At 44.8% G+C, this 25,061-nt stretch overlaps 1 protein-coding gene across 4 annotated transcripts in view; it reads left to right on the top strand.

Moving 5' to 3' along the window:
- The window catches only part of AUH (AU RNA binding methylglutaconyl-CoA hydratase), a 75,202-nt gene that overhangs the window by 32,199 nt on the left and 17,942 nt on the right, over positions 1–25,061 (top strand). For all 4 annotated transcript variants that reach the window (XR_014787727.1, XM_084834035.1, XM_084834037.1 and 1 more), the window contains exon 6: positions 3,271–3,327. Coding sequence is in view for 3 of the 4 variants with exons in the window: in XM_084834035.1 (XP_084690161.1) it covers positions 3,271–3,327 (57 nt within the window). In the remaining variant the exon portion in view is untranslated. The remainder of the gene's footprint in view (positions 1–3,270; positions 3,328–25,061) is intronic.

Raw genomic sequence — 25,061 nt, forward strand, 5'->3', positions numbered from 1 at the left:
CTTGAGCCCTGTAGCAAGCATGGAGGGCTAGAGAAAGGTGGGGTCTTGCAGAAAGCTTTGGAGGGGGAGCAAAGCAGCAGGCATTTCTCCAAACCTTTGTACAAGATCCCACCTCATCCTCAAGTTTTCCAGTAAGCACAGAGGGCTGGAGGGAGAGGCACATCTTGCCTCACTTTCTCATAGGCTTGTATAAGAAACAGAAACAGTGGGAGAAATCATTGCTGTTTCTTTTTTTTTTTTTTAATCTAAATGGCTGCTCTAAGGATACCTTGTCATAGACTGCCATGAGTCTTTCTCATCAGGGGCCAAGGGCTGCTTGCCCCTGTCAAGAAGCCAAGTGGCATTGTTGATGCCTGTTTTTGGTTCACCTATCATGCATCTCTACCTAGTAGGTGGCCATATTGTATAGGCTGATGTCCACACATACCATTTTCTCTTAGATGTATCACAAGAGTATTGAAGGCTCTGAAATGTCATGTCTTGTCCTTTGAGCAAGGGAGAAGCTGCTGCCTACTGCATGCTACATAGGCTGTACCATTCTACACTAGCTTGTTCTGACAAACTGACTTAATTAAGTCATCCGGACATAACTTCTCTTTGCTTTCTTTAACCAGTGGTTTATGCTGTACCCCCTAGATCAAAAGTGAAGTTGCTCTCCATCCTGAAGAAATGAGGGCGCAATAAAATATTTAGGATTAATTTTCCTGGCCTCTTTCACCCTGTATGTCTAGGGCTCCAACTAGACAACACCATGTGATGGTCTAGCTTTATTTTTCAGTTTAGAAATAGAAGTTGTGAGGGACTGACCCTTCTCTTTCATGCCATTTTGTCACTGAAAGTGGCAAACAGCAGTTTCTGGAGTGGGGATTTTGGCATGAAAATGTCACAGAGGGAATGACCAACCCTCTTCCCCATTGGCTGCTCTTTCTAAAACACCAAGCCCAGGTGAGACGATCATATGGCAAATGTTATTGTCCTGATCTAAAGGAAAGAGTTCACAGGAGGAGTGGATGAAGAGCTTCTCTGCTGAAGAGCATCAACATCTTGAACACTTCATTGTTTGTTTATGTAAGAAGCACTGGTTGGACTGCTCCAATGTGATATAACTATTTCTTTTCAGCTGGGAAGTACTACATTGACAAATGGACAAATAGTGAAGAGTCAGTAGAAAGTAAGGAGTTCAAGATCTGGTAGCCTTGTAGGTACATAGAAGCCAACATTCCAGGGTTCAAGTCTTAGAGTGTAACTCTGTACACACTTACTGGTTCGGTAGTACTTAGGCTTCAATCCTATATACACTTACCTGGGAGTGAGCCCCACTGAAGTTAATAGGACTTGCATCTTCAGTAGACATATATACTACTGTGTTGTTAGTAATGGAATTATAAAAGAAAAAGTAGGTCCCTTTAATGAAATTGAGAAGTTCTACTGCCTGACTCCTCCAATTTAAGCCAAATCATGTTCCTCCAAAGGCTTCTAAAAGTAGTGGGTTAAGGGGCTCTTTGGTCTTCCTCCGGTAATTTGGGCAACTGGGACTTACTTCTGAGTAGACATGCTTAGGATTGCACTCTTTCTGTGTTAAGCTATTCAAGAAGCCCAGATGAATGAGCAGAGTGAATGACCTACTGTGGAGAATTCCTTGAATTTTTCAAAATATTTTGAATGCTAACAAAGGTTGAGGGAGCCCGAAGAAAAGATCTTTCTGTTGTAGGATGTTGCTAGCCTAAGATCCTCTGGCATCAAATTTGAGATTAAACAAAAGAAGGCAATTCATCAAGGCGAAAAATCTGGCAAAACAAATGAACTTAAAATATCACTTAAAATATCCTGCCACATTTTGCATTGTTTCTGAAGGTGAGATGAAGAAGTTCCTAAATCATGAAAGGGTGGAGGCGTGGCTAAATGCAAAAACACGTGAGATTTCTCTTCCAGCCCCATGAACTGGAATCTACAAACATGTTTGGTTAATTGGCTATGTTTAGTCTGAATGATTCAGGCTAGGCCACAGATAATTGTTTATACATATATCTGTCTGCATTTTTCTCTTTCTTTTTTTTAAAAAAATCCTTTCTCTTTAAAATGGATATGACATACTGTACTTAAAAATACTGTTTGAGGGTGTATAGAAATGTGCACACTCATACTACTAATTGTTGTAAGGTTGTTTTAGGCTTTATTATTATATAACATAAAATTTATTAGTGATTTGTTACTATTATTATTTATCCTTTTTAATCTTCCTTTTTTAAATTATTATTATCATTATTATAAGACTGGTTAGTAAGATTTTTGGCTGGTTAAATTGTTAAGCTTTACTATTATATGTTAATTGAAGGGCAATATATGATTACTGGAAATGAATTGTAGGCCTGCTTCCTTGCTATAAGACTGATGACATGATATGATTATCTATGCTGTATTGAACTGTAATATTGCCAATGTTATAGGTATAATTTTTAAGTAGAATGGGATTTGAAGCCCATGTGTATTGGACTTTAAATTCAATCCTTAATAATTTTTTTATTTTCTTCTTTTTGTTATTGCTGTGTCCTCCTAAGAATATTGTATTGTTGGGAAACTGTAGCTACCGATTAGGTTGTTGGTACTGGTTATTTCATTTATAAAGACAAAAATAAAATAAAAAGTATTTTAAAAAAATTGAGATTAAACATAAATATCAGCTTTGTATCTGGAAATGTATGTATTGGATTGTCAGAAGCTTGCAGTCGGCAGCTAAACCACCTCTCTTTCAAACCAGCACATCTAAAGAATATGCTTCCTAATCTCCCCCCACCCTCCAAAATCAGTTTTCCCCCATGGTAACAAACTCCCTTTCTGAAAATGTATATTTGTTTTTAATCTCAAGTGACTATAGTGACTGTTTTATACACAGATGCCCATTTTGTATGGGACAACTGCATGCACACGTTCACGTAACATGAGCATGTGCATATGTATTCTGCATTTCATGCCAATTTTAGCTTCTCACTTTGTACAGGAATGGACCCATAAATATGTTAAATTTGACAATATACACATTTTTTTACATCCATGGTAGTCCTGTGTAAAAACTGGAGGGCAATGTTACCTGTTGATAGGATGTATTTGTATTTTGCTTTTGGACTTGCCTCCATAAATAAATGCCTTTTTAAATTTCTTTTGTTTTTATCTTAAAACAGGTTCAGTGTGTTGGCAGATTATTTTACATGTTCCTGTTTATTTTGTTAAAGCAACACAGAACTAACATCTTTTTTTATTTTCTTTTTTTAGCCACTTCTGCAAAAATGGGTCTAGTTGAAACAAAGTTAGCAATCATTCCTGGTGCAGGTATGACATTTTCTCATAGTAATATAGTAGCTCCCATTAGTACTTCTGATTTTGATTGTTGACATATTAAATCCCTCTGCTCAGGTACGTTTGACCATCAGTCAGACAGTTTTGAGTGTCTGCACCAGGTGTTGGGTACCCGAGACATGACTGAGATTCTGTTGTTGTACTGTTGTCCCTGCTGCTAAACAATCTCCCTGATAGAAGTAGTCTCTGAGGTGGTGTTGAGGATCCCAAGGCTTTTGTCTTTGGGGAGACTTTAACATTCACGCCAGGGCTGCCTTTTCTGGTGCAGTTGGAAGTTCATGGCAACCATGGGCCTGTCTCAAATTATTTCTGGCCCAATGCATTTGGAGGGCATACTTTGCATCTGATCTTATGTTTGGAGGTAAGGGTAAATTATCTGTGGGTACAGGAGCCAGTGATGACTGTGTTGTCATGGACATGATAACCTGATTCTGTTTGATCTTATGACCACTTGAAGCCCCAACCTATTGGGATGGTCTGCCCCAGAGACTGATGGAACTACATGTTCTGGGGTCTGCAGGAGAATTTCTTGTAGCAGTCCTGCTGTAGCTTTGAACTGTCTTTGGGATAGGCAGATGACCCAGGCTATCAGTATGATTGCTCCTGAATGCCTTGATCCAGCCATAAAGCCATATCAGGTTCCTGGTACTCTAGAGAGCTGTGGACAATTAAATGTCTGGACCAATGACTAGAGCACAGTTGGTGAAAGACGCTTGAGTAGTACAACTAAACATGATGAGAAGCCATTATAGGGTTTACTCTTTGACAGAGATGGCAGCAAAGAAATCTTACTTCTCTGTCTCCACTGCATCTGCAGAGTGCTAGCCAGCAGAGCTTTTTTGAGTGGTGTGGAATCTTTTGCATACAGGCTCTGGGAGCTAACTGACAGAATCTTTGAAGGGACACTGGGACTAGTTTGTGTTGCATTTTGCAGATAAAATCGCTTGCAGATAAAATCTGTACTGGCTTGGAAGCTGTAGTTTTGACAGAGTTGAAGAGAAATGCAGTCAGTATACTGCTTGGTCAAGTTGTTTTGGATGTGTTGGGAGCCAAGGAGCATCCATTACGGTTCTGCAGGGCAGAGGGAGATACGGAGTGGGGAGACAGTCACGCTCTAAGGGCAGAGTGTATAACAATAGAGTGCTGACTCTCCCTAAATTGTCCCACAACTCAAATAACATGGATGGCCCTGGCAATAGACCCCTGGATTGAAACTGCTGCCAGATCAGTGAATGGTAAAACAACTGCTATCCAGAACTTGATCCTGGATGAGCACACCGACCTGGCCTGTATTACAGAGACCTGGTTGGATGAAGTTGGGGGGTTAATCTCTCTCAGCTCTGCCCTCCGGGGTTTTCTGTCCATCAGCAGGCAAGACCTGGGGGGTGGGGAGGTGGAGTGGCAGTGGTCTATCGGGATTCGATCCCCCTAACCAGGTGCCCTATCCCACAGTTTGCTGGGTTTGAGTGTATGTATTTGAAAGTAGGTGCTAGTTTGGACCGAATAGGGATTCTGTTGGTATACCACCTACCCCACTGCTCAACGGTCTCCCTTCCTGAGCTACCCTGGTAGTCTCAGGGTTGGTGTTGGAGACTCCTCGGCTTGTTGTGCTGGGGGATTTCAACATCCATTGCCCTGTTGGGTGTGGCTCAGGACTTCATGTCCGCCATGACAACCATGTGTCTGTCCCAAGAGGTATCTGGCCCCACCCATGTTGCTGGGCACACTCTGGACCTCATTTTCCATGCTGGATGGGGTGATAGTGATCTGAGAGTGGAGATACTCTCTATAATTCCGTTGCCATGGACAGATCACTAGCTGGTGGGATTTAGACTTGCTGGCACTTGGAACCTCTGCAGGGGTAGAGGGCCGATTAAGATGGTCCACCCCAGGAGGCTGATGGATCCGAATGGTTTTCTGACAGCTCTGGGGGATTTTCCTGTTGCTTTGGCAGGTGATTCTGTCAAAGCCCTGGCCGATCTCTGGAATGGAGAAATGACCAGGGCCGTGGCACAATCGCTCCTGAGTGTCCTCTCTCACGAAGTGTAGCCACACCAGTGCCCTGGTTTTCTAGGTTGCTGGTGGCAATTAAACAAGTGAGAGGACGACTAGAGCGACATTGGCAGAAAACTTGGAGTGAATCTGATCGAACACGGGCTAGAGCCTATTTGACGGCCTACTCTTTTGCAATACAGGCAGCAATTTTTTTTTTCTGCCACTGTTGCATCTGCAAAGAGCCGTCCAGCGAAGCTGTTTCGAGTGGTCAGGGGTCTTTTATTCACTAGCCCACAAGAGGAGAATTTAAACCTCTCGACAGCCCGCTGTGAACAATTTGCTCAGCACTTTGCAAAGAAAATCGCTCGGATCCACTCTGACTTGGATGCTATAGTTGATACAGACCCAGTGGATGTAACTTTGGCCCCTGCTTGTCCAGTGTTGTTGGATACTTTTCAATTTGTACAGTCTGAGGATGTGGACAGGATCCTGGGAGAGGTGAGAGCCACCACGAGATCCTTGCCCTTCCTGGCTCATAAAAGCAGCCAGAGGTGGACTGGCTAAGTGGATAAGTAGAGTGGTTAATGCCTCCCTTAGGAGGCAGTGGTGAGACCTCTGTTAAAAAAAGCTCTCCCTGAACCCTACCATGTTGGATAATTATTGGCCAGTCTCCAATATTCAATTTTTGGGCAAGATATTGGAGTGCGTGGTGGCCTCCTAACTCCAGGGATTCCTGGATGAGACAGATTATCTAGACCCATTTCAATGTGGCTTCAGACCCGGTTATGGGACAGAAACAGCTTTGGTCGCCTACGCCAGGAACTAGACAGGGGAGTGTGTCCCTGTTGGTTCTCCTGGACCTCTCAGCAGCTTTCGATACCATTGACCATGGTATCCTTCTGGGCCACCTCGCTGGAATGGGACTTGGAGGCACTGTTTTACAGTGGCTCCATTCCTTCTTGGAGGGGCAGACCCAGAAGGTGGTGCTGGGGGACTTCTGTTCGACACCCTGGCCATTGGCCAGTGGAGTTCCTCAGGGTTCTGTTTTGTCCCCCATACTATTTAACATATACATGAAACCACTGGGAGAGGTTGTGCGGAGTTTTGGGGTTTGGTGTCACCAGTATGCTGATGACACCCAACTCTACTTTTCCTTTCCATCTAATTCCAAGGAAGTTGTTGTGGTGCTAAACCAGTGTCTGTCGGCAGTAATGGGCTGGATGAGGGCAAACAAATTGAAGCTTAATCCAGACAAGACAGAGGTGCTCCTGGTCAGTCGGAAGGTAGATCAGGGAGTAGGGATTCAGCTTGTGCTGGATGGGGTTACACTCCCCCTGAAGACACAGGTTAGCAGCTTGGGTGTACTTCTGGATTCAGCCCTGAGCCTAGATGCCCAGATTTCAGTGGTGGCCAGGAGTGCATTTGCACAGTTAAAGCTAGTGTGCCAGCTGCACCCATTCCTTGAGATGTCTGACTTGGCCGCAGTAACACATGCCTTAGTTACATCCTGTTTGGATTACTATAATGCACTCTATGTGGGGCTGCCTGTTTGGAAACTTCAGCTGGTTCAAAGAGCTGCTGCCAGACTGTTGACTGTGGCTGGCTACAGGGAACATACAACTCCCTTATTAAAACAGCTTCACTGGTTCCCAGTCTGTGTCCAGGCACAATTCAAAGTGCTGGTCATGACCTATAAAGACCTATAAAGCCCAGCTCAAGTCCAGGTTATCTGAAAGAGGATATTCTCCCCTATGAGCCTGCTCATGCCCCAAGATCTTCAGGGGAGGCCCTTCTCGTGATCCTGCCAACATCACAGGCTTTCCTGGTGGGAACTGAGGAGAGGGCCTTCTTGGTGGCTGCCCTAAGGCTCTGGAACAAACTTCCCAGGGAGACGAGAGTGGCACCCTCCTTGGTTTTTTTCCACAGGCAGGCAAAAACTTTTTTGTTCCAGCAGGCCTTTGGGGATAGATAGTCTGGACCTGTGAGAATATGATGGATTTATACTATTGTTTATATTGTTGTGGTCTTTTAAAATTCAGATATTTTATACAATTTTAATATTACTGATGATTTAATTATATTTTTAACTTTTGTATATTTCTATTTATATGTTTTAACTGTAAAATAATGTTGTAAAACAGCCTTGAGTCCCAGTATTGGCAAAAAGGCAGGATATAATAATAATAATAAGTAGTAGTAGTAGTTTCAGTTGGTGCAAACTGAGGATGAGGACAACCTGCCTGGATGTTTCAGAGCTATCAGCTGTACTCTGGACCCTTGTCCTTCCTGGCTGTTAAAAGCTGCTAGAGTCAGGCTTACTGCCTGGGACTCTGAAGTAATTAACGCTTATTTGAGGGAGGGAGTTGTACCTACTGCTCTTAAAAGGGCAGTGGGGAGACCCCTGCTGAAAAATTCAAATTTGAGCCTTATTGTCCTCAACAGCTATCGCCCTATGTCAAATGTTCCATTCCTAAGCAAGGGCATGGAGAGGGCGGTGTTTCAAATCCAGGCAGTCCTGGATGATTCTGATTATTTGGACTGATTCTAATCTATCTTTTGGTCTGGTTATGGGGCAACAACAGACTTGGTAACCCTGGTAGATTACTTGTGGTGGGGAGTTGATGGGAGGACCCTGTTCTCCTAGATCTCTTAGAGGCTTTGGATACCTTTTGACCATGATATCCTTCTGGGTTGCATGGCTGGATTGGGAGGCATGATGATATGGAGGCTCTGGTCCTTTTGGGTGGGATGTACTGAGGGACTTCTATTCCACCTCATGGACTTTGGGTGTCACCTGGTTCTATCTTTTCCCCTATGCTGTTTAATACGTACATGAATCCATTGTGGGAAGTAATACCAAAGTTTGGGCTAAAGCAGGGATGGGCAACTGGGTGTGTGTGTGTCTGGGGGCCATTTTCGCATCTCATGGGCTGCACTCTGTGGGGTGCCTGCAAAAAAAAAAAATCATTGGCTTGCCACCAAAATATGGCAACAAACTGCTATGGAGAGCTACAAGGATCAAATATTCTGTTTTGAAGCTAAATTTGACCCCTTTAGTGCTCCGTAGCACTAACATTGGTAATTCTACCCCTGGGTGCAGCAAGGGGTCACATGTTGCCCACCCCTGGACTAAGGTGTCATTAGTGTGTGGATGACACACAGCTCTACCTTTCATTTCCATCTACTGATCTAAGTGAGGATGTGTAACTTCTGATCAGGCTATTTGGAGACAGTTTTCAGATGGATAAGGGTGAATAAGCTGTAGTTTAAACTGGACAAGATGGAGATGTATGGGTTGGGGGAACCAACAAACCTGTATAGAGGTGCTCAACTGGTTCTGGATGGGTTTGCATTCCCTCTGAAGAACAAAGTTCACACCTTGAGGATGCTCCTGGACTCATTCTGTGTGGAAGTGCAGGTGGTAGTGGTTGCTAGGAGTGCCTTTTATCAACTTAGGCTGATACACCAACTGGAACCCCATTTTGTGTTGACAAACTTTCCCTCAGTTACCCATGCCCTCATCACATCCTGGTTGGACTACTGAATAAGGGTCAGAAGTTTCAGCTAGTTCAAAATGTAGCTGCAGTGATGGACCTGACGGACTCCCGATGGCATCTTATTCCAGAGGTGGGGGGCCACTGTGGAAAAGGCCCTCTCATGTGTGGACACCCACCTAACTGCTCTCATAGGTGGCCAGATGAGAAAGGCCTTTGTTGCTGATCTTAAAGTATGGGCAGGCTGATATGGGTGAAGTCAGTTCTTCAAGTAATTTGGTCCCAAATCATTTAAAGCTTTAAAGGTCAAAACCTGGACTTTAAATTGGGCTTGGAAACACACCAGTAACCGGTGCAGCTGGCGCAGTATAGGCATCATGTGATTGCATCACCTTGCCTCACGCTATGCACCTGGTCTTTTTGAGGGTGGGGGATGCAACCCCATCTAAGACCAGTCATAAACCTCCATGCAGAGTACTTGGTTTCCAAACCCACGGTACCGCCATCTTGTCTGGATTACATTTCAGCTTGTTTACCCTCATCCAGCCCAAAATGGCCTCTAGAAACTGGTTCACAAGTTCAACAGCCCTCTTGGGATGGGTAGATGGAAACAAGAGGTAGAGCTGAGTATCATCCACATACTGATGACACTCTGATCCGAACCTCCTGATGACTTCTCCTAGCGGTTTCATGTAGATGTTAAAAAGCATGGGGGGGGCAGAACAAAAGTCCCCCAGAACCACCTTCTGAGACCGCTCTACCAGGAAGGACCAGAACCACTTTAAAGCTGTGCCTCCCTAGTCCAGTCCAGATAAACAAACTGGGAGAATACCATAGTTGATGGTATCAAAAGCCATTGAGAGGTTGTATTCCCCCGATTCATTCCCCAGCATATGTCATCTACCAGGGCGACCAAGGCTACTTCTGTCCCATAAACAGGTCAAAATGCTACTGGGAAGGAACAGAGGATAAGTTCAACTAGCCTCAGATGTGATGACGCAGCTAGCTCAAAGCCGAAAGGACGGCTAGCAGTCGATGGTGCTGGTGGTGAACGACGAATCCGATGTTCTAAAGATCAACACACCATCGGAACCTGGAATGTAAGATCTATGAGCCAGGGCAAATTGGATGTGGTTACTGGGGAGATGTCAAGATTAAGTATAGACATTTTGGGTGTCAGTGAACTGAAATGGACTGGAATGGGCCACTTCACATCAAATGACCACCAGATCTACCACTGTGGACAAGAGGACCACAGAAGAAATGGAGTAGCCTTCATAATTAATTAAATGGAGTAGCCTTCATAATTTATAATTAATAATAAAGTGGCTAAAGCAGTGCTTGGATACAATCCAAAAAATGACAGAATTATCTCAATTCAAATTCAGGGCAAGCCATTTAACATCACAGTGATCCAAATATACGCCCCAACCACAGATGCTGAAGAAGCAGAAATAGATCAGTTCTATGAGGATCTGCAGCACCTACTGGACAATACGCCAAAAAGAGATGTTATTTTCATTACAGGAGACTGGAATGCTAAGGTGGGTAGTCAAACGACACCTGGAATTACAGGCAAGCATGGTCTGGGAGAACAAAATGAAGCAGGACATAGGCTGATAGAATTTTGCCAAGACAACTCACTGTGCATAACAAACACTCTCTTCCAACAACCTAAGAGACGACTTTATACATGGACTTCACCAGACGGTCGACACCGAAATCAGATTGACTACATCCTTTGTAGCTAAAGGTGGCGGACATCTATGCAGTTGGTAAAAACAAGACCTGGAGCTGATTGTAGTTCAGATCACGAACTTCTTATTGCACAATTTAGAATCAGACTAAAGAGAATAGGGAAGACCCACAGATCAGTTAGATATGAGCTCACTAATATTCCTAATGAATATGCAGTGGAGGTGAAGAATGGATTTAAGGGACTAGATTTAGTAGATAGGGTCCCGGAAGAACTATGGACAGAAGTTCGCAACATTGTTCAGGAGGCGGCAACAAAAAACGTCCCAAAGAAAAAGAAAATGAAGAAGGCAAGATGGCTGTCTGCTGAGACACTGGAAGCAGCCCAAGACAGAAGGAAAGCAAAAGGCAACAGTGCTAGGGGGAGATATGCCCACTTAAATGCAAAATTCCAGAGGTTTGCCAGAAGAGATAAGGAATTATTTTTAAACAAGCAATGCGCGGAAGCGGAAGAAGATAATAGAATAGGAAGGACAAGAGACCTCTTCCAGAAAATTAGAAACATGGGAGGTAAATTCCAGGCAAAAATGGGTGTGATCAAAAACAAAGATGGCAAGGACCTAACAGAAGCAGAAGAGATCAAGAAAAGGTGGCGAGAATATACGGAAGATCTGTATAGGAAGGATAATAATATCAGGGATAGATTTGATGGTGTGGTCAGTGAGCTAGAGCTAGACATCCTGAAGAGTGAGGTTGAATGGGCCTTAAGAAGCATTGCTAATAACAAGGCAGCAGGAGATGATGGTATCCCAGCTGAACTGTTTAAAATCTTGCAAGAGGATGCTGTCAAGGTGATGCATGCCATATGCCAGCAAATTTGGAAAACACAAGAATGGCCAACAGATTGGAAAAAATCAACCTATATCCCCATACCAAAAAAGGGAAGCACCAAAGAATGTTCAAACTATCGAACAGTGGCACTTATTTCACATGCCAGTAAGGTAATGCTCAAGATCTTGTAAGGTAGACTCCAGCAATTCATGGAACGAGAATTGCCAGATGTACGAGCTGGGTTTCGAAAAGGCAGAGGAACTGGAGACCAAATTGCCAATATCCGCTGGATAATGGAGAAAGCCAGGGAGTTTCAGAAAAACATCTATTTTTGTTTTATTGACTATTCTAAAGCCTTTGATTGTGTGGATCATAACAAACTGTGGCAAGTTCTTGGTGGTATGGGGATACCAAGTCATCTTTTCTGCCTCCTGAGGAATCTGTATAACGACCAAGTAGCAACAGTAAGAACAGACCACGGAAGAACGGACTGGTTTAAGATTGGGAAAGGAGTACGGCAGGGTTGTATACTCTCACCCTACCTATTCAACCTGTACGCAGAACACATCATGCGACATGCTGGGCTTGATGAATCCAAGGCTGGAGTTAAAATCGCTGGAAGAAACATTAACAATCTCAGATATGCAGATGATACCATTTTGATGGCTGAAAGCGAGGAGAAGCTGAGGAACCTTCTGACGAAGGTGAAAGAAGAAAGTGCAAAAGCTGGGTTGCAGTTAAACCTCAAAAAAACCAAGGTTATGGCAACCAGCTTGATTGAGAACTGGCAAATAGAGGGAGAAAACGTGGAGGCAGTGACAGACTTTGTCTTTCTAGGCGCAAAGATTACTGCAGATGCTGACTGCAGCCACGAAATCAGAAGACGTTTACTTCTTGGGAGGACAGCAATGACAAATCTTGATAAAATAGTGAAGAGCAGAGACATCACACTGACAACAAAGGTCCGCATAGTTCAAGCAATGATCTTCCCCGTAGTAACCTATGGCTGCGGGAGCTGGACCATAAGGAAGGCTGAGTGAAGGAAGATAGATGCTTCTGAACTGTGGTGCTGGAGGAAAATTCTGAGAGTGCCTTAGACTGCAAGAAGATCAAACCAGTCCATACTCCAGGAAATAAAGCCAGACTGCTCATTTGAGGGAATGATCTTAAAGGCAAAACTGAAGTACTTTGGCCACATAATGAGAAGACAGGATACCCTGGAGAAGATGCTGACGCTAGGGAAAGTGGAAGGCCAAAGGAAGAGGGGCCGACCAAGGGCAAGATGGATGGATGATATTCTGGAGGTGACGGACTCGACCTTGGGGGAGCTGGGGGTGGCGACGGCCGACAGGAAGCTCTGGCGTGGGCTGGTCCATGAAGTCACGAAGAGTCGGAAGCGACTGACCAAATAAATAACAACAACAACAAACAGCATCAGAAACACAGGACTCTATAGAACAAAACCCAAAACTATCAAGAATGCACATTTACTGTCAAGAATGCTCAATGGTAACTCTATTCATGTGTTAGGAAACCGAGCATAAATACCTATCAGTAAAATATACTTTAGATCAATAATTTTAATAAGGAATGAAATAAATAACTATGTTGAGAATCTTACAGAGAGGATTAAAGAACATTTTTCACCATGGGTTTATTATTTCTAGACATTTAACATCTCTAGAGTTTCTATAAAAGTGTTGTTATCACATAGTTTTTAGAAATATTTTGGGGGTAGTAAAGGTTGGTTAACAATATATAAATACTTTGTCTTAAATTCTAAAAGAAAATATTTCATAATCCAGTTCAATTTTTCAGAAAAAAAAATTCTGAAAGATCCTTAGAAACAAAACATTTTTTTCCGATTTTTACGGTATTTTTCTGAGCCTTCACAGGTCTAGACAATGATCGAAAGAACCAGTAGTAGGCCTCAGTCCTCCAAGCAGTTTGTTCACATCCTCAGGTTGCACAAGTCAAAAGGTTTTGATAACATGACTAGATGGTGCACTAGCCGCATCCATCTCAGACTCTGTCAAAACGATGGCATCCAAGTTGGCACTAATACAAGTGACTTTATCTGCAAAATGTCTAGCAAATTGTTTACAGTGGGCCTTTGAGGGTTCGAGTTGTTGTGTTCTAGAGTCTACACCCAAGAGGCTTTTAACCACCCAAAAGAGTTTTGCTAGACGACACTGAGCAGATGCAATGGTGGTGGAGATGCAATGGTGCTGCCATCATGCCACGGAATAAGATCTCAAAGGGATTCTTACCCATGTTCATCGTATTCGTTACAAGTCTTCCACCATTTATTTATTTATTACATTTCTATACCACCCAATCTGGGCAGATCACAAAAACTAAAACCACAAAATACAGCATAAAACACAATATAAAATATAAGAGCTTAAAACGACAGTATAAAAGTACAGCCAGAATAATACCTAGTAGCAATGCAGAGATTTAAATACAATAGTAGCTTTAAAACAACAGAGCTAAAAGACTAAAATGCTAAAATGCCTGGGAAAATAAAAAGGTCTTCATTTACATATTAATTGTTGATGCAGTCATTTCTTTGTCCTCAGCTCCTTGGAATACCAAGGAGATGACATGATTCTATAACTAGATCGAGGACTTTTGAGAGTGATCATATTGATAGGCCAGAGCATCTCCTCATTCAATGCACTGACGAGGACCTCAGCAGGACTGCTGGCTAAGCCTGTAGGGAATCCCCAAGACACCTTAGAAATCTATCCATACTCATTCATCTCCCTTGAGACCACAAGCCTTGGGGTTAGCTCAAAACTGACTGACTGTTGGATGGGGTATCTGACCAGGGCGATGGAATCCCTATACACCAAGGCTACCTGCCTCGCCAATCGAGCTTGGTACTGCACATGAAACCCTGGTGGACACATTTGGAAGAGTGTATCCACTCCCCCTTCATCCACGCTGATCGCAACATGGCAGGAAGGTGCGATGGGCAAATGGTCATCATGCCCCGCTGGGCAAGAGCATCAGGGATTTCTGCCGCTCTTGCCAAGTAGTTCTCTAGCCAATGCGCTCTACCCATGGTGGAGTGCCAGATGACATGATAACCCACAGTGGGTTAAATAACCTTTACTGCAGACCGTGGGTTAAAGAGTTGTTTATTTCAGCAAAATGAGCCATCATGGATTTAAAAGTGCTTGACAGACAGCACAATAATGGGCTTATTTAACCGATCATGGGTTATCTTGTTGTTCGAACCTAGTCTGTCTCTTGCATATCTCTCATTTCGGTGCCAAGTTAAAACATGGCTTTTCACCCTTCGAGGGCTAATTGAATTCTGTAAAGTTGCATGCTGTTTTAACTGTTTTATTGTTTTAGATTTTCTAATTCATATTAGCTTGTTTAATGGTTTAATATGCTTTTAGCTGTTTACATTATGTATTGTTTTATACAGTTTAAATTGGTTTTATCTGCACTCCGCCCTGGGATCTTAATGATATAGGACGGGATACAAATGTTATAAATAAATAACCAACCAACCAACCAACCAACCAACGGTCTCCATGTTTGCATGACTCGGCCCCTGAGCGAGGGTCTCCTATGCAATCTGGTGCCTGCGGGTTACATAACCATTGCTGAAAAGTAAATGTGTTAGGCTAATTGACTTACTTGGAAATTTCATGTGTTTGTCAGTATTGTCTATCCATTTGTGACTTCTGGTCTGAGCATGTAGATATGGAGAGTGGGAAATTGGGACTAATGGAAGTGTCTACCCATGGCAGAGATTCCCCACTCTTAGCTGAAAATTAGCAAAGATCTGAACAGTGTCCCACTGCTGTACAAGACCCTTCCCCTGTGGCAAGGGTGGGTGTGTACGTTGGCTGTTGCTGCCAGGGTAGAGTCCTAGCAGTAGAGAGCAATTTGCAAATGCAGCCCTTGGTTGCTAAGATTTGAAGTTTGGATAGTCTGCTACTGGTTTCCCTTCAGTCCAGCAAAACCCCTGCCATTGGTTCAAGGATGAAGGGGAAAATTAGCTTGTTCACCTCCCTTGCCCTTTAGTACCAAGACAGTTGCAGTAACTACAGCACCTTGGACTTTGGGGAGAATACTCGAATTGCCCTAGCCCCTGTAATAGTTTGGGGGTTGAAAGAAAGGGATGACCAAGTTTATTCTATAACTTTTTTACTGTTTGTTTCATGTGAGCCAGGTCATCATTTCCTTGGGGTCCCCACACCCACTGACTGAGGAACTTGCAGGGGTAGGTAGAAGGTGTGGGGAAGGAACTATTGGGTAGGTAGGAGGAGGGAAAAGACGTTGTCTTCTCTGTCTGCTCCATCTTGCCCTCCCTGCAGGTTTCTTGTAGGCCCCACTTTTAAAATTCTTATATGGAATGGAATAGTTTTCCTATATCATTTAGTCACTCCTGGTGCTGATGAATATGGTGATGTATATTTTTTATATTACCATTATTATTTTTAGATTGTAAGCCTATGGACATGCACCACCTTTTTTGCTGCTGATAAGCTGCTCCGGGAGCCTTTTTTGGCTGAGGATCAAGATAAAAATACTTCAAGTAAATCAATAAATCAGCCTTCTTCATTTATTGAAATTAATATTTTGAAGCTTGGTTAACATGGATAGTGGCAAACATGGCTAGTGTTGTTGCAGATGTAGTGCCAAGTCATACTTAAGGCAAACAAGGGAATGGAGGGGGCTGTTTGTGCCAGGAACAAAGGGAAGGAGCATGTGCTCCTGTGGTTGGCTTCTGAATTGCAAATCACAGTTTGCAGGGAGCAGGCATTATATCTTCTCTGGACCTCAGTAATGAGCACACTGTAGTTGCCTGTGTATTTCAGAAATCCTTCAAAGTCTTTTGTTTGTTGGATATCTTGTACAAACAATGGGAACTGTTGAAAAGTACAGAAACATTTTCTTCACTCCTCACCCCACTACTACCAAAGTTTGTGGTGCTCACCTTCATTAATAAGGTTGATGAAGTGTTTGAACTCTTAATTTTGCATTTTCAAATAACAACAAAAATCTATATTATCAATTCAGTGTTTACATTTTTAATATGCAACATTACAATAACTATAGTCGACATGGTCCAGAATCAGTTGCCCTCTTAAGATTAATATGAAGGCTTCATTTTGCAACCAAAATATTTCTCAGCATTGCCAGTATGTCGAAAACATGGTTTTATTTGCTTTTATAATTTTTGATAATGTTTGTTTTCTGTTTCCTTTTTAAATAAATAGCCTCAGGATAAATTGTTAATCGTGTACAAACCAGATGTTTGAACAGCCGCTCTTGTTTCCAAGTAATTAAACCAAGTATGTAGAGTGTTAATGGAAATAGGTGGATTAGTTCTGCTTCTGTAAATTAGGGTAAGTTGTGGTTTATACATGATTCCTGCTTTTTCTTCTTAAGCAAAAATAAGACAATTCAAATGAATTTCTCTGTAAGTGACTTGATAAATTTTTCTACCAGCAGAGGTAGAGTACAGAAATATTATACTACAAGCCTGTTCAAATTACTGTTGTATATTACGCATCTAAGCTAATGCGTAATGCTGGACTCTTCATGGACTAGGGTAACTTTATGCTGAAGTTGTAAACGCTTTGGATATTTTAATAGAAAAATGGTATATAATTATTTTAAATAAATAGATGATCTAGAAAAGCTATTAGATTTAGTTTGCACTTTAAAAGGCAGCTGCAAATCTGTTCATCGGGGCAAGTGGTCCTGGCCCTCTGGCAGAAGGAAACCTAGCAGCATACATCTCCTTCCCCAGACTCAGTTGCTTCTGGTTTACTTCACTGCTCACCTTAAGCACTTTTCTAAGCACTCCTTTCAGTGGGGCTTTCTTCTGGTATTGGGGTCTCAGTTGGGATAAAAGAACCTGGGGAAAAGGGCTGTGGGGAAGTATGTCACAGCGAGGGTTCTTGCTTTCTATATGATTGTGGCAGATTTGATTTTAAAAATGTATCTGCTGCCCTTGCTTTAGTTTGGCCTTAATTTTTTGGTTAAATTGCTTAATTTTTCTCCCTACCCCTTCCTCCAATATGACTACAATGCATATGGAATTTTTCCAAAATATCTGCATCTCCTACAGGATTTCCCTCATTTCTATTGCATGGTTTTGATTCTTGCTGATTGAAGTGCATTGGCTTTCTATAGTCTGTTCCTCCCCTAACATATCCTGAGCATAACATATAAAACCTCTAAATCAAGGGTGGACAACTTTGGGAGGTCCAGGGGCCATTCTCCCCTGCTCCCCTGGGTGGCTAGCTGTCCACGGGGTGACCTTAAAAATGTAAGGGTTTTTTTTAATTAAGAAAAAACATGGTGTCCATAGCTGCTGTGAAATGCCAAAAAGATCAAATTTAGCTTACTTGAAAACAAGCTAAATTTGACTCTTTTGGCACTCTGTATTAGCTATGGATGCCATTTCCTCCCCCCACAATAATTTTAAAATTGCCCCAAATTCAGCAGAATGGTGGGGGGCTGCATATTGGCCACCCCTGCTCTAACAGGAGACGTGAAGCCTCAAACTGCTATTCAGAAGTAACTGATATGTTTAAGTTGTTGTTGTTGTTCAGTCGTTCAGTCGTGTCCGACTCTTCGTGACCCCATGGACCATAGCACGCCAGGCCTTCCTGTCCTGCGCTCTCTCCCGGAGCGTGCTCAAGTTCATATTCATTGCATCCGTGATGCTATCTAGCCATCTCATCCTCTGCCGTCCCCTTCTCCTTTTGCCTTCAGTCTTTCCCAGCATCAGGGTCTTTTCCAGGGAGTTTTCTCTTCGCATTAGGTGGCCAAAATATTGGAGCTTCAGCTTCATTATCTGTCCTTCCAATGAGCACTCAGGGTTGATTTCCTTTAGGATGGACTGATTTGACCTCCTTGCAGTCCAGGGGACTCGTAAGAGTCTTCTCCATCACCACAGTTCGAAAGCATCGATTCTTCGGCGCTCAGCCTTCCTTATAGTCCAGCTCTCACAGCCATACATTACTACTGGGAAAACCATAGCTTTGATTAGACGGACCTTTGTCGGCAAGGTGATGTCTCTGCTTCTTACTATGCTGTCTAGGTTTGCCATAGCTTTCCTCCCAAGGAGCAAGCGTCTTTTAATTTCATGGCTACAGTCACCGTCTGCGGTGATCTTGGAGCCCAAGAAAGTAAAATCTGTCACTGCTTCCATTTCTTCCTCTTCTATATGCCAGGAAGTGATGGGGCCAGATGCCATGATCTTCGTTTTTTTAATGTTGAGTTTCAAACCAGCTTTTGCACTCTCCTCTTTCACCCTCAACAAGAGGCTCTTTAGATCCTCTTCGCTTTCTGCCATTAGAGTGGTATCGTCTGCATATCGGAGGTTGTTGATAATTCTCCCAGCAATCTTAATTCCGACCTGTGATTCATCCAACCCGGCATTTCTCATGATGTACTCTGCATATAAGTTAAATAAGCAGGGTGACAATATGCAGCCTTGTCGTACTCCTTTCCCAATTTTGAACCAATCGGTTGTTCCATGTCTGGTTCTGACTGTTGCTTCTTGACCCTCGTACAGGTTTCTCAGGAGACAGGTAAGGTGGTCTGGTACTCCCATCACTTTCAGAATTTGCCACAGTTTGTTGTGATCCACACAATCAAAGGCTTTAGCGTAGTCAATGAAGCAGAAATAGACGTTTTTCTGGAATTCTCTTGCTTTCTCCATGATGCAGCGAATGTTGGCGATTTGATCTCTAGTTCCTCTGCCTCTTCGAAACCCAGCTTGTACTTCCGATAGTTCTCGGTTCGCATACTGCTGAAGCCTAGGATTTTGAGCATCACCTTGCTGGCATGTGAAATGAGCGCAATGGTGCGGTAGTTTGAACACTCTTTGGCGTTGCCCTTCTTTGGAATTGGAATGTAAACTGACCTTTTCCAGTCTTGTGGCCACTGTTGAGTGTTCCAGATTTGTTGGCATATTGAATGCAGCACTTTAACAGCATCATCTTTTAGGATTTTAAATAGCTCGGCTGGAATACTGTCATCTCCGCTAGCTTTGTTGTTACTAATGCTTCCTAAGGCCCACTTGACTTCACTCTCTAGGATGTCCGGCTCAAGTTCAGTGAGCGCACTATCATGGCTATCAGGGACATTCAGATCTTTCCTGTATAGTTCTTCTGTGTATTCTTGCCACCTCTTCTTAATCTCATCTGCTTCTGTTAGGTCCCTGCCTTCTTTGTCCTTTATCATGCCCGTCTTTGCACAAAACGTTCCCTTGAGATCTCCAATTTTCTTGAAGAGATCTCTAGTCTTTCCCATTCTGTTGTTTTCCTCGATTTCTTTGCATTGTTCATTTAAGAAGGCCTTCTTGTCTCTCCTTGATATTCTCTGGAACTCTGCATTCAGTTGGGTATATCTTCCCCTTTCTCCCTTGCTTTTCGCCTCCCTTCTTTCGTGAGCTACTTGTAAAGCCTCATCAGACAGCCACTTGGCTTTCTTGCATTTCTTTTTCTTTGGGATGGATTTCGTTGCTGCCTCCTGAACAATGTTACAGACCTCCGTCCATAGTTCCTCAGGCACTCTGTCTATCATGTCTAATCCCTGAAATCTATTCCTCACCTCCACTGTGTATTCATCAGGGATATGATTTAGGTCATACCTGAACGGTTTAGTGGTTTTCCCGACGTTCTTCAATTTAAGCCGAAATTTTGCAAGAAGCAGCTCATGATCTGAGCCACAGTCAGCTCCAGGTCTTGTTTTTACTGACTGTATGGAGCTTCTCCATCTTTGGCTGCAAAGGACATAATCAATCTGATTTCGATATTGACCATCTGGTGACGTCCATGTGTAGAGTCGCCTCTTGTGCTGTTGGAAAAGAGTGTTTGCTATGATCAGCATGTTCTCTTGGCAAAACTCTATTAGCTTTTGTCCTGCTTCATTTTGTACACCAAGGCCATGCCTGCCTGTTATCCCGGTGATTTCTTGACTTCCTACTTTAGCATTCCAATCCCCTATGATGAAGAGGACATCTTTTTTTGGTGTTAGTTCTAGAAGGTGTTGTAGGTCTTCATAGAACCGATCAACCTCAGCTTCTTCGGCCTCAGTGGTTGGGGCATAGACTTGAATTACTGTGATGTTGAATGGTTTGCCTTGGATTCGTACTGAGATCATTCTATCATTTTTAAGATTGTACCCCAGTACTGCTTTTCCCACCCTTTTGTTGACTATGAGTGCTACTCCATTTCTTCTAAGGGATTCTTGCCCACAATAGTAGATATGATGGTCACCTGAATTAAATTCGCCCATGCCTGTCCATTTTAGTTCGCTGATTCCCAAGATGTCGATGTTCAATCTTGCCATGTCATGTTTGACCACCTCCAGCTTACCTTGATTCATTGATCTGACATTCCAGGTTCCTAAACAATATTGTTCTTTACAGCATTGGATTTTCTTTTCACCACCAGACACATCCACAGCTGAGTGTCCTTTCGGGTTTGGCCCAGCCGCTTCACTCTTTCTGGCGCTACTTGGAAATACCCTCTGCTCTTCCCCAGTAGCATATTGGACACCTTCCGACCTGAGGGGCTCATCTTCCGGCGTCATCTCTTTTAGCCTTGTGATACGTTCCATGGGGTTTTCTTGGCAAGAATACTGGAGTGGGTTGCCATTTCCTTCTCCAGTTGACCACATTTTGTCAGAACTCTCTGCCATGACCTGTCCGTCTTGGGTGGCCCTGCACAGCATAGCTTATGGCTTCACTGAGTTACGCAAGCCCCTTCGCCACAACAAGGCAGTAATCCATGAAGGGGGTGTTTAAGTAGTCCAATCCATTTGATGACAGCCTTCCTGAGTTGGAAAAAATCTTCATATATCTTATGCTAGTATATCAGTTAAAACAACTTACTCAAAATGTTTTTTATAGAATATCGAGACAGTGGCTTGGATCCTAAGATAAACTAACCTATGGAAGTTCATAGAAGGAAAGTTTCCACATCCCCCCCCCTCCGCAGCCACTCGTGTCCCTTGAAAAGCCTCTCTGGAGAGTTTGGTGTACTTTTGAACAATGTGGGATTCACTTTGCCGGGGGGGAGGGGGGCTGCTGGGGGATGGGAAAACCATCCAGAATTATGATAAGGTAAGGCTTGGATCCTGGGATAAGTTAACTTATGTTCATGAAAGGAAAGTGTCATGGTGGACACTGAGCCCATAGAATCCCAGAGTAGTTCTGATTCAGAGGAAGAGCAGTCGCTCCTGGGAGAGGAGCGCGCCCCTTTTTCCCAGGGCCCGCAGCTGACAGAGATTCCTCCCACCAACATTCCTAGATTAGAAAGCAGTCCAGGGAGTGACCCAGCACCGATAGCAGACTGGTTAGATGCACAGCGCAGATGCAGAGAGCGGCGCCAAATGGAGAGCGCGGAAAGGAGGCGTAGCGCCCGGTTGGCGCTCAAAGAACGGTTGCGCCCAGAGGATCCAAGGGAAAAGGGGAGGGATTCTCCCTAGTCCGTATATTCAGGGGTCTGCCAGTAATTGCCTTTCAAACGGGGACCAACTGTTCCAACTTAGGGCATAGGGATGCTGCTGCTCAGATCTACTTGCTACCTGTAGAGTTGTAATTTGTAAAAGAAGAATAAAGCTTTGAAAAGAATCCCTGTGTCTGCATCTGGACTTGGCTACTGGATTAGACTGAGAGAGCCCTCCAAGGAGCCCTTGACAGCTTGGTCCCCTTTCCTCTTTTTTTTTCTCTCCTCTCTCCCTCTTTTCTCCTACTGCCTTATGGAGGGTGCCGGGAACCCAACGGTGCAAGCTCTGGCGCAAGAGAACCAGATGCTCCGTGATCAGATGGCTCAACTGACGGCTGCTGTGCAGAATCTACAGGCAACGTTTCAACCCCCCACACCTCCGATTCCCCCACGCCGCAAGTGGCCGGTGGCGTTGCCAGAGAAGTTTTCTGGTGAGAGAGGACTTTTTCAGATTTTCAGGGCCCAGTCAGAGCTGTACATGCATCTTAGACCTGAGGATTTCCAGACGGAACAGGTTCGTGTGGGTTTTGTTATTAACCTGCTGTCGGGCATGGCCGCTAAATGGACTTCGGGAATTCTTCTCGCTAATGACCCCCTGCTCGGGGACTATCAAGGTTTCATGACAGCCATGGCATGTTTTTTCGATGACCCCCTGCGCATGCAGACGGCTTCTCGGGAGATTCGCCGCCTCCGGCAGGGCAAGGACTCAGTTTCCAGTTACGCTACAACCTTTCGCTTGTTGATGCAGGATTTACAGTGGAATGATGCCACGCTAGTGGCTCAGTTTTTGGATGGTTTGAACGACAAGATCTTAGATGAGTTGGCGTGCACGCCCAGCCCGCCTACTTTGGAGGACCTCATCCAGACCTGCCTTCAGATAGATAGTTGGCTGGAGGGGTGCCGGCAGACCCGGCGGGGCGCCAGGGGCCGGGATTTCCCTCCTCCCATTCCCTCTCATTTCCTGCCCCCTCCCCCCCCACTCCGGCGCTGGAGGTGGAGGAGACCCCGATGCAGCTGGGAGCTACCCGAGCCTCACTGCCGCCAGAGGAGCTTGAGCGCCAGCAAGCTGAGCACCGATGTTTTCGTTGTGGAAAGCTGGGACATTTCGCCAAAACCTGCCGAGTTAAATCCACAGCTCTGCTGCCTCCTCCTCCTCTCCTTCCCCTTCCTCCTCCTCCTCCTCGTCCCCAGGCCTGACTAGACTGCCCCCCAAACTTGTTGGGGGCCTCCAGTGTGAGGGTCAGTTCCCCACCGGCTGGGTGCCTTCCCCAACCCCCCCACCCTCCCATCTGCTGTTGCATGTTCACCTCCGCTCCTCCCAGTGGGGTGGGGTGGAGGCCCTAGCTTTAGTGGACTCGGGGGCTATGACCAGTTTCATGGATGAAACGTTTGCACACTTCCACAAGATTCCTACCCTGCCCCTTCCTGCCCCCTTGGCAGTGGAGACCATTGATGGGCGTCCTCTCTCTTTGGGCGCGGTGACCCGTATTACAGTTCCGCTCACTCTGCGCGCCCAGTCCCATGTTGAGCAGATTCAGTTTCACTTAGCCAAGGTTCCCTTATACCCAATCGTGCTGGGTGTTTCCTGGCTCTCTAAGCACAACCCTCAGATTTCTTGGGGGCTTCAGCAAGTGGAGTTTGTGTCTCCCTACTGCCGGGAGCATTGCCTCCCGGAGGAGGTGCCAGTCCCAGCCCAGGCCTTAACCCTTTCCTCCCCCTCCTTGTCTGCTTCTGGCAGTCCTTCAGCTACCGTGATCCTCCCAGAGAAGTATGCAACTTTTCGGGATGTGTTTGACAAGAAGGAGGCTGACCAGCTTCCCCCCCACCGCCCTTTTGACTGTGCCATTAACCTCATTCCGGGGGCGACCGTCCCCGCTGGCTGGCTGTATTCGATGTCGGAGCCGGAACTTCGAGCTCTGTGGGAGTTTTTGGACAAGAATCTCAAACGCGGCTTCATTCGCCCTGCTTCCTCCCCTGCCTGCGCTCCTACCTTCTTTGTGGCCAAACAGTCTCCATCCCTGACAAGTACCCCCTCCCCCTCATACCTGAGATGCTGGTGCACCTGGGGCGAGCCAAGACTTTCACAAAGTTGGACCTGCGTAGCGCATACAATCTCATTCGCATCCGGGAGGGGGATGAGTGGAAGACCTCTTTTGGGACCCGGTACGGAGCGTATGAATACCTAGTAATGCCTTTTGGGCTCGCCTGCGGCCCCCCCCCACACACTTTTTCACGTTTTATGAATGCCATCTTCCGGGACTATTTGGACACTTTCCTCATTGTATATCTCGATAATTTACTTATATTTTCTGAGGGCCCCCATGCCCACCAGTGTCATGGCTCCGCCATCCTCCAGTGCCTCCGTGAGAACCATCTTTATGCCAAGCTGGAGAAATGTGCGTTTGACCTAACCTCTTTGGACTTTCTTGGCTACATTATTTCGCCTGATGGTATCAGGATGGATCCTGCAAAGGTCCAGGCTGTCCTCTCCTGGCAGGCTCCATCCACCAAGAAGGACTTGCAATGTTTTCTGGGTTTTGCTAATTTTTACAGAATGTTCCTGTCCAGTTTTGCTTGGCTGACTTCTCCTCTCACGGACCTCCTTAAGGGCAAGAAATCTCCTTTTCATTAGATGGCATCTGCCCAACAGGCTTTTGAGGAACTTAAGAAGCTTTTCAGTTCTGAGCCGATCCTGTTACATCCCAACCCGAGGAAGCCTTTTGTAGTGCAGACTGATGCCTCTGACTTTGCGGTGGGGGCGGTGCTCTTTCAGCCAGATTGGGAGGGCGGCGGGCTGCAACCCTGTGCCTACCACTCCAGGAAGCTGACCATGTCTGAGAGGAATTATACCATTTGGGAGAAGGAACTGTTGGCCATCAAGTCCACTTTGGAGACCTGGCGTCATCTCCTGGAGGGGGTGCTGCACCCAGTCGAAGTTAGAACTGACCATCGCAACCTCGAACATCTTCAGACAGCCCGTGCTGTCTGAAACCAGCGGCAGATTAGGTGGTCGCTTTTTTTTTCTCGGTTCCACCTTAAGATTTGCCATGCGAAAGCCTCCAACAACCTACAAGCAGATGCTCTTTCTCATAAGCCTGGCCTCCAGCCAGGGAGTGAGGAAAATCCCCCCCCCTCTGATTCTTCCCCCCCAAGGCCTGGCAGCAGCTGCGGTGCCTCGTTCTTGGGAGGAGCT

This window comes from Heloderma suspectum, chromosome 2, assembly GCF_057233095.1.
Source record: "Heloderma suspectum isolate Gila_16-S chromosome 2, 16-S_ref, whole genome shotgun sequence".
NCBI lineage: Eukaryota > Metazoa > Chordata > Lepidosauria > Squamata > Helodermatidae > Heloderma > Heloderma suspectum.